The sequence below is a fragment of the Colossoma macropomum genome, unplaced genomic scaffold, assembly GCF_904425465.1.
Source record: "Colossoma macropomum unplaced genomic scaffold, Colossoma_macropomum, whole genome shotgun sequence".
NCBI classification, from domain to species: domain Eukaryota; kingdom Metazoa; phylum Chordata; class Actinopteri; order Characiformes; family Serrasalmidae; genus Colossoma; species Colossoma macropomum.
The window spans coordinates 38,612,023-38,628,656 of NW_023494787.1; the positions used below are offsets into that span (position 1 = coordinate 38,612,023).

General features: G+C 36.1%; 3 gene segments (V, D, J or C); 1 reads left to right on the forward strand and 2 right to left on the reverse strand.

Annotated features, from left to right (window-relative positions):
• Positions 1-4,394: 4,394 nt before the first annotated feature.
• LOC118804932 lies at positions 4,395-5,055 on the reverse strand. The segment is given in 2 exon segments: positions 4,395-4,759; positions 5,010-5,055. Coding segments are annotated over 2 exon segments (411 nt in total).
• A 3,220-nt stretch (positions 5,056-8,275) lies between these two features.
• Positions 8,276-8,751, reverse strand: LOC118804933. The segment is given in 2 exon segments: positions 8,276-8,574; positions 8,703-8,751. Coding segments are annotated over 2 exon segments (348 nt in total).
• A 183-nt stretch (positions 8,752-8,934) lies between these two features.
• LOC118804934 lies at positions 8,935-11,809 on the forward strand. The segment is given in 3 exon segments: positions 8,935-8,970; positions 10,233-10,335; positions 11,322-11,809. Coding segments are annotated over 3 exon segments (465 nt in total).
• The last annotated feature ends 4,825 nt before the right edge of the window (positions 11,810-16,634 follow it).

Below are 16,634 nucleotides of genomic sequence, written 5' to 3' on the forward strand. Positions count from 1 at the left end.
TGAAAACAGACTACATCAGAAAACGACTACTATAAACAATAAACTCATTAGAGGGCAAGTACACACCTGCGCAAAAAATAGGCCAAAATGGCAAAACATTAAGCTTTTAGTGGTTGTAACAACAAATCATTAAACAAATATTTTGTCTAGCAAATTCACTGTAATGCCATCAGGTCGGCGTTATATCGTGCCACTCAATAGAACAAATCGCCATTCCATGTCTTTTATTCCTTCTGCTATCGAGCTACTAAATGTGGATAATAGTCTTTTTAAATGATTGTTATAGCTTTTTGTTGACTCCTTGAATTGACTCCTTATTTATTCATCTATGTATGTGGATATGACGTCTCTGACATATATAATATATATATAATATGTACATACATACACATACACACACACACACACATATATATATATATATATATATATATATATATATATATATATATACATATATATATATATATATATATATATATGTGTGTGTGTGTGTGTGTGTGTATGTATATATGTATAGCTGTGCTTATGGACGAGGAAAGCTGCAAATGAATTGCCCTTTTTGGGATTAATAAAGTACTCTGAACTGAACTGAAATAGAAGACATAACTTAATATGGGAGAGCTTTTCCTTTGACTTCTTTAGAGGTTGAAGTTTTGTGTGTAAATTTCCAGAAAGAAGAGTCAGTTTTGTTCTCCTCAGCAGTGTTTAAATAGAACATGTGAATAAATGTGTTGTCTGTACTGTTTTACATTGAGATCACAGTGGAAACTGATCTGGGAAGTTATTCTGGATGAACAAGCTGAAATGTAATCTTACTTTGATGCTAAATAAACTACAAAACTAATAAACACTGAACTCTCTCATCAGATGATGAGACAAAATGAATTACAGTAATGATAAAACAAAGAGGCTGCAAGATATTTTAAATATGTGTGTGTGTGTGTGTGTGTGTGTGTGTGTGTGTGTGTGTGTGTGTGTCTCTGTCTCTCTCAGGTACTAGCATCGATTGTCATACTGCCACCAGTGGGGTCTCTTCACTCTCCGTTCTCCTCCACGTCTCTCTCTTCCTCCATCAGCGTTTCTCTCTGTCCGTGGAGGAGTGGACTCCTCTAGTTTTTCTCTCTCTCTCTCTCTCTCTCTCCTGTCCTCCATGCTGTGAAGGAGTCTGTCACTGCATTAGTTCTTCTATGTGTCTGTTCCTGCACTCGTCTGGGACTGAACTGCCTGGGTTCATCACCCCAGTTCCTTCTGTTGTTCTGGACAGAAGAACCTCTCTGAACAAAGCCTTGTTGAGTTCTCTATATAAAAACACATTTAATAGTTTAGAGACCATGACTAGGACTAAAAGCTGTAACCTGTACCTGATCTCTTTTCCAGTGAGGATGTTCTCTCATCTCCTCGTGTCTCTTTGTCGTCTTCTGATGATGAGGATGAGTTTTGGGTCTCTGGGTCTCTGGTGGGGTCTCTCTCTTTTCTTGATGATTTCTTCATTGACCCCTGAACCCCTCTGCTCCTCCTCTGTGTGCAGATACTTTGCTGTCATTCTTGTCTTCATCTTGTTTGTCTTCTGCTGGTTCTTGGTCTTTTTTATAGTTGATTATTCATCCTTGGCCTCTTGTTCCTCTCCTGGTGTTTCTCTTCTGGTCTTCAGCTTCTTCAGGCAGGTCTTTCTTCTTTACATCCATTTCAGCTACAGAACAAAATTAGATAAATCAGTGACCAAGCTTTTCTCCAATAGTCTAACTTGGAGCACAGATAAAGTAGCCAGTATTTAAATTACATTTTGTTTTTCAAATTAATTTATCTAAATGTTATATTTACATTTATTATAACTCATCCTGCAGTTTTTAAGAAAACTCAGCATCAAAATGACTAAATAATGTTTACTATGATTGTGAGAGTTGTGCTTTTTTAGAGCTTTCAGATTGGACACACAGTTGCTTAGCAATCATCATAGCAATCCCCTAGCATCCACCAGAGGTTCCATAGCAACTACACAGCAACTCCCTAGCAACAACCTGGAATACCATTAACAGATAAACAGCACTCTAGCAACAATCTGGGATAACACAGCAATGGCCTAGCCACTCCATTGCAATGACCAAAACACTATAGCAACAAAATAGTAACATCCTACAAACTATTTTGGACACTTTAGCAACCCCTTGGCAACACCCTGGCTACTATTTAAAATATTGTAATGTTTAATCCTATTGAAGGAGACACACAACTTATGCACAAGCTTTATTAACGGGCTGTATGCGGCCACAGCCACACAATACAATAAGCAAGACTTTTAGCTAACAGCCAGCTCTACACTCAGCTCACACCAGCACTCTATCAGCGCTCAGCTCTGACTGACACCCAGTTGCTGTCTGATCTGACACACAACCACCCAAAGATGAAGTAGCCCCGCCTTCACATTAATAGTCTTTGTCAGAAAAAACAAAAAAAAAACAGAGAATAACTGTAGAAGAACAATAACCCAGAATAAACATGCACAACATTTATCGAACTACATCATAAAATCATTTAATACTATGATTTTATCATCTTGTATCATTTTTTTGTGATAAAGATAAAATCAGTTCTTTGTCTGGCTGATGCACAGCCCAACTTTGCAGGCTGTGCACATCCATTTTGTGTGATGCAGACCCTTCGTAGTGCTGCACTCAGCACATTATCTTGATGTGCTTTGCACTGGGAGATGAGCAGCTTCAGATTTATGTTTCTCACTTGAAATGTATGGTTTGTAGTGTGGGAACTCAGCCTGGTTTGCTCTTCTCTCAGTTGACAATCTTCAGTCTTCATTAGATCTTGTCTATTAGGTTCTAGAAGTGTGTAATAAAAACTTTGGGCCCACCATTGGGTAATATACTGTAACATATTCCACGCAGCTTGCCTTCCAGCCTCTCCCTACTGCTCCCAATTCCACCTGTTTAGCAGTACAAAACCCAATGCTCCACCTCTTCTGAGTATTAACACCTGGATCTCGTTTACCTGCCTATCACCAGTCCTCTCTCTTTCCTCTAATTTCCCTCACACAGCACTGTACTACTCTGTGCGCTTTTGTTCCATCATATTCTTCCTCTTTATAGCCTGGTTCTGTGTTTATTTCTTGTATTTACTTGATTTGTTTGCTCATTAGCAAAACATGTTTGTACTTCCAGGTTTTTGCTTTGTTCATTTCCCAGCTGCTTTTTATGTCCTATATTGCTCTGTTTCTACTCACATTTTGTTCATGGCTTTTTCTTTTGTATTTACTGTAATAAGCTGCTAAAATATCCATACCTATCAGTCCTTCTCTCCAGCATAAAAGGACAATGCGAGAAGGGAACAATTCAGGCCTTCAAAAAAGGCCTAATTATTACAGGAAACTAATAAATGCATGTCTGTATTTATGTCCTGTATCTAATAACTGCATGTCTGTATGCATGCCTTGTATTTAAACTCAGCAATTATTACAGTACTACAGTGTTACAGTACTAAGGGTTACATTTTTGAAATACCCAGCAGAATATTGGTCAATCAGGAATTGTTTTTATGTGTGGTATGCAGGTAGATATAGCTAAATAGCTCCACTTAGAGCTCCCCTAATGGTTAGGACTTCAAGAGCAGAAGAGATTTGACATAATTCCAATGTCACAGAGGATTCAACCAATGATTTCCAATAGACTGAACCAATTTCATGAGAAAAACATCACTCTAAGCCTTCTCAAAGTCCCAAATATGTCCCTGACTGTGAATACGAGCAGCAGCCTAGTCAATGTGTTAATAGAAATGGAAAACAGTGGTGGCAGCTCTTCTTCTGAAAGACTCACTGTGAAACTACTGTAAGGTAAAATGTATGCTAATATGTATGGAATGGTCTGTAGAAGCTTAAAACATCAGTTTAATCTAAAATATGTTCCTGTGAATTGTCGTTATTACAACTAGTATGCTACAGGGGCGCTAGTAGAAGTTCTCATTATCATACTGGTGGGTTTGGACCTCAGGTTTTTGCTGAGTTTTGACAATTAACGCTCAAATTCAAGTCCAAGCTGTGATACAGTTCTTTACTAAACTGCCTCTATATAATATTCCCATTTATTTATACAGGCTGTTAACATTATTGATGTGTAGTTAACCTTACCTGTAACTGAATTTTCTCTCATTGATGGAACATATATGTAAAAAAGTTTGTTTTGCATAATATGCAAAAAGGCTTTCTTCCATTGCTCCTTTATCTTACTGGAAAATTCATGAAATTATTTAGTCACATTGTTCATATCAGCATTTTCTCCTAATCTTTTACTAACTCATCAGACTGACAGAGTGTAAACTCAGGCGAGAAGTATGTGGCAGCTGCAGCAGTGCAGAGAGACTTAGGGAGGTTTTTGTATGACACTTTTTCACTGTGTGAACACATAGCTACCACTGATCTCATGTGTACTTAAACAGTAATAATCTCCAGCATCTTCAGCATGGACTCCACTGATGGTCAGAGAGAAGTCCAGACCATTCCCTCCAGATGAATAACTGCCTCCACCCGAGAATTTAGAGGAAACTCCAGAAGGTCTCATTGTAGTGAAATATATCAGGAGTTTAGGAGCTTCTCCAGCTTTCTGAAGATACCAGAAGATGTAGTAATCTTCAGATACAGAACCTTGTGGATTTCTGAAAACTTCAGAGCTGGATTTGCAGTCAGTGGTGACTGTCTGACCGAGCTGAACCGACTTAGACCCAGACTGAGTGAGAATGACGTCTCCAAAAGCCCCTGCAGATAAAGACAGAAATACAGGTCAATGTCTACACTCAAAAAGTGATTTCAGAAAAAGAAAATTATCCTAGTCTCCTGTTTTCTTCATTAATAAATGGAAAAAAAAAACTTTAAAGCTAAAGAAAATAAATAAACTTTAAACAACAGGTTGCGTTATTGTATGTTATTTTAACTGGTGTGCATTTTATAAGATAATAAAAAAAGACTGTTGGCCACAATTTAATTACTAAAAGAGAAAAGTCTTTACCTTGGATTCCCAAGAGTGTCCAGATGAAGATGGTTAACAGAGTCATACTTGCTCTGAGATTATGCAGAAATGCTTGTTATTATTCAGAAAAGCTCTCAGTCAGGAGGTGTTAAACTGACAGAGCTATAAACTCTCCCAGAGTAAAAGTGTCTTCAGCATGAAAATCATCTTCCTGAAAACAAAACTTTAAATGTCAGACCTTTCACCACTTTGTGCTGCTTTGCAATAAAACAGAGAAGAATAACTTTTTAACCTGATTTAAAGATTCTGTCATTAATGCAACTTGTACATCATATTATTATGAAACTAATTTAAACTTAATACTCAGTTGTTATCTGAATTAATAGTAATAAACAGTAATTAACAGTAATAATACATGGAATAAAAGTTCAGCCGGCTGAATGGATGTTTCTTTAAAGACTGTTTTTTTCTTTTTCTACATAATCGAAAGATTCAAAGTTATGAGACTGTTTGTTTATAAAATACACATGCACTCTCCCCTAAAATGTCCTCTTTGAGGGTTCAGTCTCAGAATGGTACAGCATAACTGTACTGTACTGTTGAAGGCAGTGGTGTAGTTTGTTGGAGGGTAAACTGTGCTCTTGTAGAAACCTCCACCCCAACGTGTGCATCTGTCCACACACTGTAAACACACGCTATGTCTCCATATACTCTATGACTAAAAGAACAAAATCTGGGTTAAAAGTCATAAATTAATACAGTACAGTGTAAGTAAATATAATGAAATGAAAAATTAACTTTGAGTTCATTCAGTTACATAAGTATGAAAGTTAAAAAACTCTTCAAAAGAATTAAATTATAAAAAATCATGTAATGGATCTCAAAACATATTTAGTGGACTGGACCATGGGAGTATTAGTTCTGCAGTATGTATTCACGGGGTTATTCTATGAGGACTCTTATTGTGAAGGTGGGACTAGCTCGCTAGCTGTTTTCTGTTAGATTAGGAATTAAAGTCAGTCTAACGCTGAGGGCAGCGGAAGCAAACATAGCTAGGCATAGAATGAATTGCTAGACCAAGCTTTGTGTACAGTGTGGCCACTGTGGGGCCAACTACAGCCCTTTAATAAATCACAATGACTTCTGCAGAAGCTGTGTGTCTTCTTTTTGTATTGTTTCAACAAAAGTATTTGTTTGGGTTGAATTATTTGTTACCACATGAAATATTTTTTAGATGTTTTTTACAGTAAATGGAAAAAGTAACATGAGAAATAAAAATTACAAAGCAGAAAGGTGTGTGTTTATTTATTTATTTTTTGTTTGTTATTGAACACATGAAGTAAAAAAAAATCCAGAAAATGTACTGGCACAAAAAATTATCAGTACATTTTCCATAACATTACCAGACAATTCCATCCCTCATTTAATGGAATTTTTTGTTAAATATTCTGTACATATTCTGTGAAAATACAGTTTTATCCATATAAACATCCTTTACATTTTTTTCAACTCAAAAAAAGAAAAATCTTTTACATTCTTCTCTAGAACCCCACAAATATATTGTTTAGCTGGTATTAGCTGATTTTGAGAACCTGCAGATTTAGTGATATCAACAAAGATATTTTTGATAATGTGCCAATAATCAGTGATTTGTTTGGGCTGTGGCATCTGCAGAATTCGAACATAAGATATCCTGGCAAAAGAGCAAAACCTCACATGTTTGTCTACTGAGAGCTCAGTTCAGAAGTGTTAAGCTTAAAATCACCACCTGTTTAGTTTTATCACAGCAAGACAAGCTGGACTTGTAAATTTGAACAGAGAACACCACCATGGTGAACAAAGCAAAAACACGTTAATGCATCCAGTCCTACACTTTAGCATGGTGATAATATATTGTAACACAAAATAAATAAATAAATAAAAATTCTCAATCATTACAAATGAAAGATAAAATGGATTCATTACAAATAAATGTTTCTTTATTTTCTTATTTCAGAATGTGCTGCTGTATATCTATCTTGTTTTAAAACATTCTTCTTTCTTAACAAGAAATTTTCAGTGTTTATCAGTGAGGCTAACTAGCCACTGTTAATTGAGATTAGCTAACTGAGCTAGCTGGCTGTCATACACCTGAACTCCTTTCATGCCTCATTTATGGACAAAGCATTAACATTTCTGGGAAACTGTAGCACATGCTGACACTGATTAATGTAGTTAACACTGCTGTAAAGTCATAAGAAAAAAAAAATTGGCTAATGTTATGCTAGCTTGTTCGCTAACTTAACAGCTACTTTAATGAGCCTAACTTCAGGTGATGTTTAACGCTGTAGTCACATGTCTAAGTTAATACTATACCTAACATTTTCATACCTTATTAACAACACAATTAAGCTTATCACTATGGTTAAAAAGTAGGTAGGAACTCATGATGAAGGAGCAGTTTTCTCCATTAATCTTGTTTGATTGTAAGCAGTGGAGTAACAGGTAAATTACCCAGAATGCAACACATGCTTGGAAACATGGAAAAGTGACAGTGAAATGCACAAACAGAAAAATTCTGTTTAAATTATACAGAGGAATAACCTGTAAAAAATAGATCATTTTTACAGCGTCGAAACTAAAAACAGTCAGTATGTTTCTATACAGTGAACCATTTCACATCAAACCCCTCTGAAAGACTTGCTGCTTTGTTTACATCACTATGACTGCTTTATGTTGAAATTTTGAACATTTTAAAAATTCAGTAGAATTCCCCTTTAAATTGTTAGCTGGATAGCTAGGTAGCTAATAACAGGTGATTGTGTGTACATTTGTCACTGAACTACTCCTGAACTGCTGTGTATGTAGTAGTGTTATGAAATTAATATTAAATTCCATCCAGTTTATACAGTAATTGGTCACATTTTTCAGGGGAAACATTACACAGACAGTGCTGCTGTATCTATCACTGTATCCTGTACTCTAACAACAGCTCTGCAGTGGGGTGTTATGAACTAAACTAGAAAGAGGCTTGTGCGCACACACACACACACACACACACACACACACACACACACAAGCATGTCTGGTTTTCTGGTTTTCTTGTAACTGATGGACTTATCAGCACAAATAAATAATATTTTTACACAAAATATGTGTCCTTTTTAAGAGTTCTGGGAGTAGAAACACATTTTGTGTCATATTTTTGGAGCAGTTCTGCTCTGTGACTCATCTCTTCATCTCCCTTCAACACCTGCAGTAGATGCAGCTGCAGCAGTGCAGTCTCTGTATAGTCTGACTGAGGGAGGTATTTGTATGACAGTTTTTCACTGTGTGTTTCCGTCTGTATAAGCTCCCATACAGTAATAATCTCCTGCATCCTCAGGCTGGACTCCACTGATGGTCAGTTGAAAGTTAAGCCCTGATTTTGAACCACTGAATCGGTCTGGAACTCCAGACTCGCGTGTGCTTGCTTTGTAAATCAGGAGTTTAGGAACTTCTCCAGGTTTCTGCAGGTACCAACTCATATCATCACCAACTCCACTAGATCCAGTACAGCTAATAGAGACACTCTTTCCTGCTTCGACAGACACAAACTCAGGAGACTGAACCTCTTGATGGGAAACTGAAGAAAGAGACAAAAAAAATAAAGAATAATATAATATGAAAAATGGTAAAACACTGTTTGCACTTAAAGTACTTTCTTATCAGACTCAACACTTCAGAAGAGTGTAGAAATAAATGTGCTCTCACCTTGAGGAAAGAAGGTCAGTGTGGTCAGCAGTAGAATCAGTGTGGTCATCATTGTGCTGTGTGAGTGAGTCTGAAAGGACTGAAGTCTCCAGTGTTGATCACACCAGCACTCTTAAAGTGTGTGGAGCTGTGATCATGCAAAACCCTCTTCTATCAGCTGCACTTCCTGTCTTTCACATGCAGTAACTCACACAGCTCATCACTGCAGATACTTCTTTCATTAAATTAAAGAATGAATACAACTCCATTTCTGCGGCACGGGGGTGCAGTGAGTGGCGCTGTTGCCTCACAGCAAGAAGGGCCTGGGTTCAATTCCCGGCCAGACGACCGGGGTCATTTCTGTGTGAAGTTTGCATGTTCTCCCTGTGTCTGCGTGGGTTTCCTCCGGGTTCTCCAGTTTCCTCCCACAGTCCAAAGACATGTAGTCAGGCCAATTGGACATGCTAAATTGCCCCTAGGTGTGAGTGTGTGTGTGAATGTGTAGGTCTATCTGTCTGCCCTGCGATGGACTGGCAACCTGTCCAGGGTGTATCGTGTCTTCTGCCTAATGACAGCCGGTATAGGCTCCAGCACCCCACCGCGACCCAGAAGGAAAAGCAGTTTAGATGATGTGCGTGTGTGTGTGTGTGTGTGTGTGTGTGTGTGTGTACAAGCCCATTTCCAAAAAAGTTGGCACAAAATGCAATATATATATATATATATATATATATATATATATATATATATATATATATATATATACACACTACAAGTAAGGAATGATAAATGATAAATTTAACTGTTTCCTTTTTTAAGCTCTTTACCTCTTTTTTGTTTTGTTTCAGCAAAATATATGACAGAATACCAGGTTCCTGCATATGAGCTAAATAAATGAACACTGTAGTTACTATCAGGTAAATACACTAAAGTTCGCCCTTTCTCTCTTTGACTCTTACTGTCTTTTTCCAGTAGGGGGCGTTAAGCTGCCATTAAGTTTATCCTCTCACCAGAGTTCTGCTTGATGTGTCTGTCAGAATCTGTCTGGAGGTTTTTGGATGGTGAGTCAATGGTATTAACTCTCTGACTTTTGGAGGAGCATCCATATTGAATATTGGAGGTAAGTGAGAATATGAACAAAAATGCAAATTTTAACTGAAAGAAATTCAGAAGAATCAGTAATTGTCATAAATGAATCGCATGAAAAGCCTGATTTTTTTTTTATTAATAACTTTTTATTAATTTTGATGGTAAACACACAAACATTCTAAAGCCAGATGTTTTTCAATAGATTCAGAGAGGCGGTAAAAGTGAATGACATGAGTCTACGATCAGAAGTTTAATTAAGTACAGTGTATTTAGTTTTATTCAAAGTCAGATCAAGGAAGAAAAACATATTGAAGGAAATACTCTTTACTAGAGTAAATACCACATGAAGAACTATAAATCATAAATTAGAAACATAATCTGAGATGTGTTTGGGGTTTCTGGTTAATGAAGCTGCTATAAATCATAAATTAGATCATTGTGTGTAGCAGGTTTGAGTTGTTCTAGTTAAACAGTGCAGCTTTAGTGCAGGAGGTTTTTGTACAGACACTGAATGAGGTCGTGTCACTGTGGAGGACTTTTGGTGGAGGAACTCGACTCTCTATTGGAAGTAAGTCATTTTCTTCTTATTATAATGTATAATTTGGTAGAAGATTAAACAGTATAAAAAAGATACATTTTATTAATTTGTTTACTTTATTATTTTGTTTATGTAACTATTTATTTTCTATACATGAAACGATAGTAAAGTTTAAATAGTAGATTATATATATATTATTCATTGCAAATTTATTTACTTTCCAATTTAAAATAATTTAAAATCGATTAACAGTATGTACCTCAATTGCTGAAAGTTAAATTATTAAAGTTAATTCCAAAGTAACGTAATAGTTTATGTCTTATATTGGCTCTAATTACTTTTTCTGTTTCTCCTGAATACGTTTTTACTATTATGATGAATTTTCCATACATCATTACATTTTTACCATAACAGTGACAAACAAGTAGATAATTTTATTTATTTTTTGGGGTATATACATTAATGTATATACATTAATATTTAACATATATACCGTTAATAATTACTTCTTTTTTTTCTAATAACTGTTTTCCAAAATGTTCATATGATCAGCATGTAATATTTGAATATTTTTTGAATATTTTAAAATTTTGCTATTAGTTTATGCTGATTTTGCATCATTCTAATTTATTCTATATATTATTACATTAATAGAGTTGCAGTACTTAATAAATAATAATAATTTCCTTTTGCTAAAGAGTTTTCTACAATTTTTACTTGAAAATTTTAAAATACTCCTATTAGTTTATACTGATTTTTTTTTTCTTTTCAGAAATATCCTTTGTTCTTTAGTTATAATTAAATAATACATCCCACTAACAAATGACTTGAAACAGAGAAAACATGTTGACTGTTTACTATAAATGGCGAAATGTGTTTGAATGATCTGCTGCTCTCAGTTCTGCTTTATGAACATAAAGTCTGATAAAGGGAAGTGAAAGAGTCTCTAGGACTATTTCAGACAACAGAAACTTCTGACTCTCTCTCTCTCTCTCTCTCTCTCTATCTCTCTGCAGGTGATGCTCGGCCCACCCTCACAGTGTTGCCCCCATCCAGTGTGGAGCTGCAACAGGGAAAGGCTACATTTGTGTGTTTGGCCAACAAGGGCTTCCCCTCAGACTGGACGCTGAGCTGGAAGGTGGACGATAGCAGCTGGACGTCAGGTGTGAGTGTGAGTGGGGGTGTGCTGGAGAAGGGAAACGACCTCTACAGCTGGAGCAGCACCCTGAGCCTCACTGAGAAGCAGTGGAGGAACATACGAGCAGTGAGCTGTGAGGCCAGACAGGGCAGCCAAAGCCCAGTCACCTATAGCCTGACCACAAAGCAGTGCACTGACCTCTGAGAGTGTACTATATACACAATTAGCAGTGCACTGACCTCTGAGAGTGTTTGACATGCATACTCTAAATGTTTGAGTTTTTCTCCATTTCAGATTTTACTATCATCAGTTCTGAACTTAATATCTTTTCAGTGCATGAATGCTGTACTAAAAATTGTGTTAAAAAATAAAAGCTTTTTGAATCAAAAGTTTTAGACTTCACTTTGATACAATTTGCATGATGTAGACAGATGAGAATATTATCTGAATTTGAATAGTTTTAAAAAGTATTTGTAAAAAATGTACCACAGTGTGACTGGCGACCTGTCCAGGGTGTATCCTGCCTTCTGCCCAATGACCGCTGGGATAGGCTCCAGCACCCCCTGGGACCCAGAAGGATAGGCGGTTTCAGAAAATGTGTGGGTGTGTGTACTACAGTGTTCTCATATGAATAATTACTGATCTTATACTAAAATAATTTAAAGGTGTACTTACAGAAACTCCACAGGGTTCTGATCTGGAAATCAGTCATTCTGCTCATGCAAATTAAGTTTCACACTATAAACGACTCAACGTCTTGAGACAGCCGTGTGTGTGTGTGTGTGTGTGTGTGTGTGTTTCTATTCAATGGGTCATGTCATCTTTCCCCTCACCACCTGCAGCTGGTGCTGAGCTCTTATGATGATTTTTCACTGTGTGAATTTTGGGTCATTTCTTTTAGTCCATTCATCATGAATAAATACAATGTAAAGGGTAACAGATATTTTCAAATTATGTCAAAAACTGAAAACCATCAAAAATTATATATACAAGGTTTTCTTTTGAAAACAGCGATGTACACATTAATGTGGTTAAAATGGAGTTGGTCCTCCCTTTACAGCTATAACAGCTTCCATTCTTCTGGACTACAAGATTTTGGAGTGTGTCTGTGGGAATTTTTGCCCAAATACAGTGGAGTACAAAAGGCTGAGACCAAACTGAAAATCTAGGTTTTTTTCGTTTAAACCTAAGGAAATAAGTAAAAAAAAAAATTCAGAATTTTTAAAAATCTTGAACAAAAAACAAAAGTTATGACAAAGTGGTCCTGACATGAAGACTATATGTTCAAGATTCTTCACTATTTCTAAGTCTCTGTTCAAATTTAGGCAAATTTGTGACATTGACCATGTTATTTTTACTTGAGTTTGTTTATAATGTAATAAAATCATTTTACTTCACTATTTTAATTTTATTAACTCTTACAGCATAAAAACAAATGCTCATGTCAGCTTGTAACCAATGAGAAGAAAGCCTGGATATATTTAATAGATTCAGTCCTGAAAGACAAACAAAGCACAGCAGTGCCAGCTCCTAACAACACTTCAGCCCTGGTGAGTTTAGAGACATCAAGAGGAGGAAGAGAGGGCACATAGTTAACAGGACACATGAGAAACACACTTTGCCCAAATAGTCATCTTCATTTAATTTCAAATTAACTAAAGAAAACAATAAAATTCGCTGCCAAATCTGCCTCCCAAAACCTGCTGAGATCTCCACTTTTCACAACTCAACTCACCCTAATGAAGCACCAAGCTGACTGTCTAACTAATCCTAGCTCCTTTACCGAGAACACACTTCTGCATATTTTAATGCATGATTACTGTTTATTGAAAGAAAAAGTGGCCTGTGCAAAAGTTTTAATTTCATGTTTTATTTTTTTCCAACATGTTAAACTAAGGATGTGTTAACTTATTTTCATGTTGAAAATGTGTAAGTTTACCAGGGGTGGCCAAACTGGGTGTACAAGTCAGAGTTAACATGAATGTTGTTTGTGTGTGAATAGTTTTGCATGAGTGTTTGCAGGATTCCATCTGCGGCAGTGCAGTCACTTTTTCACTTTTTGATAAAAGATTGTTTGGAATGTCTCAACCACTAGAGGGAGAAATTTAATAAATTAAGTGCTTGAACACAACTGTATTACATGTGAGGACGTGTGTGTTTGTCAAAGCCGATTCCAGCTGCAGCAGTGCAGAGTGACTGAGGGAGGTTTTTGTATGATGTTCTTTGATTGTGTGAACACAAGTCATACAGTCATATAGTAATAATCTCCAGCATCTTCAGCCTGGACTCCACTGATGGTCAGAGAGAAGTCCTGACCATTCCCTCCAGATGAAGGATGACCTCCACCACCACTGAATTTAGAGAAAACTCCAGATTCTCTCTCATCTGAATAATATATCAGAGTCTTTGGCACTTCTCCAGGTTTCTGAAGGTGCCAGGATATATAATAACGGCCCTTGGAAGATACCCATTACTCATTCCGATAAACTACTGTGTTGGATTTGCAGTCAATAGTGACTGATTGACCAGACTGAGCTGATTTAGCTGCAGTCTGAGTGGCCACAACCTGCCCCAAAGAGCCTGCAGAGATAAAGAAACAGTGTGACTACAAATGTTTAGTGAAATAACTGAACGTATGTACTTTATTTGAAAATGCTTCTTTAAAACTGAAACATAAAAAGAATTATGAAGTGAATTTTCTTACCCCAAATAGATGTAACAAGCATCCAGATGAAGATGGTGATTAAAGTCATGAAGGCTTTTTGATGTGTGATCATGTAGATCAGCTCTCAGTCATGAAGTGTTAAACTGACAGAGCTATAAACTCTCCCAGAGCACTGAAGCATGGGCTGCTAATGCAAAGTGACTTCAGCATGAAAATGACCTTACTGACTGCAGAACCAGATAAAAAAAACTGAAGTAGTGAGTGAAAAGCATCATCGCAGATAAATATAGATAGTATAATGCTACTAATAGTAGTAGCGGTTGTACCTGTATGTTATTTAATAATATGTGCTTTAAAGTCAATAAATCCGCCTGTAATAACATCATAATTTCAATATGATATGCTTATTTTCATATACAGCGGCTCCAAAAATTATGAATGAATTGAATGAAGGTAAAAACGTCAAAATTTGGGGCTCTTTTTTTTGCAATCATACCCATGAACATGCGTTCACTGATGGGATCATGAGCTCAGAAGTATACAAAGACATTTTACTTTTGCAAACCTGCAGATAAAATAGCTCAAAAGTACTACCTTTCAGTAGGACATACACTACACATCAGCCACCATTTGAAAGGTCTTGAAGTGGTTTGATAAAAAATGTCAATAGTTTGACATTTTGTTTCTGAACAAAATGAACAAAGATACATACAATATTCAACTTGCTCAAACCAGTTAAAAGTCTGGACAGGCATATGAGGTGATTATCTGCTGAAGTATTTGTGTTTGAGGCTGTTATTGAGGCAAATTGGAGCATTTCTGATGTAATCAAATTTTAGAAAGAATTTTATGCATTACTGATCATTTCTGTGACAATTCCTGTGTCTTGCATATTGTAACATTCTGAATAAGCCATAGAATTCAAGCCTGTATTCTCAAAATTTGACTAGTAGTATATCTGGTATTGATGGTGAGCAGTGTTATAGAAGAAATATAATAATTATAAAAATATTTATAATATTTATTACTGTCATTAAGTACTTTGTTTGGGATATTTTTAGGCAAAACACTGAGTATGTTTTCTTTACCAATATTGATATGTAAGTGTATAGTAGATTTTTTTCTAAATAACAACTGAGAATATGAGACTGTTATTGAAGGCGATATTAAATCTTATCATCTTATCAGAGTACAACCACTTGTTTTACAGTAAAGAAGCAAAGTGGAACTATTGTGTGCTGTATTAGAGCTGGTGGATCTTCAACAGGAAAATCATTAAATCTATAGTCAAATGCATGTGACTTGTTTATGTCTTCTGAAGTCCTTCAGAACTGTTCCTTTTTATCACCAATGTCAGTATGAGAGGCAGTACTACTAGTATAGTCACATATACTACTGTATACTCTTGAATGCAGGCTAATGCAGTCTGCTACCCTTTTGTTAGACCTAGTGTAGCATCAGAGTATATAGAAATAAGAAAAATAGATTGAATCCATTCTCTGATCTTAACTGAATCTCAAATGCAATAGAGACTGAACTGTTTTAAATGCATTAAAACAAACTTTAAAAGATTAGAACTGGTATTACTTCACTGTTGTGCAGATCACAACACACAAACGAAAAATACCGTAACCTCATATCACTACCAAATATTCAAAAGTCTTATTTTTAATTACAGCTCATAAAGCAGCAATAAACTCAGTCACAACTCAAGCAGACACAAAAAACTACAAACACTAACACTATAAACACATCTCACAGTCAAATTTTAAAACACTGAATAACATGATGATTCAGCAATCACAGCTTCTTCTTTTGAGGTCAGTAGACACTGATGTCTAAAATTAGAGATCAGTTAGTACAAAATTACACTCACTGTCCATTTTATTGGACTGTCCACTTACCATATACAGTCTACTCCTGAATTAATGGCATTGACCTGTAATCAATATATTAAATAAACCACACATACAATGAGTGATATTTTGGGCTTAAACAAATGAGTAAGCTGGCATCCATATTGCTAATGTTTGGAAAAATCTCCTCTAGAGAGAGAAACAACAATCAGATGCTTTCTGTAATGTTTAACTAGCTTGGCAGACACTTGTTGAGGGATGTTGGACCAATGATCCATGCAGAACATTTCCAGTTCCTTAATATTCTTGGGTCTTCACTTGTGGACTGCCCTCTTCAATACACACCATAGGTTTTCTTTCAGAGTCAAATCTTTAGACTTGATTTTGTGTTCCTGCAATCATTTTTGTGTGGATTTTCATGTGTGTTTGGGATCTTTATCTTGCAAAAAACTCCCCCACAGCCCCATTTTAGCCTTCTGTCAGAGGCAGACAGATATTCAGGGTAAAATCTCCTAGTATTTAGTGGAATTCATTATGCCTATGATTTTCATATGAGCCCTTGGACCACTAGCAGCAAAACAGCCCTAAATCATCAATGATCCAGCACCATATTTGACAGTGGATATCAGGCTTTACATTGTATTTAGTTTCTTTTTTACCAAATATGACA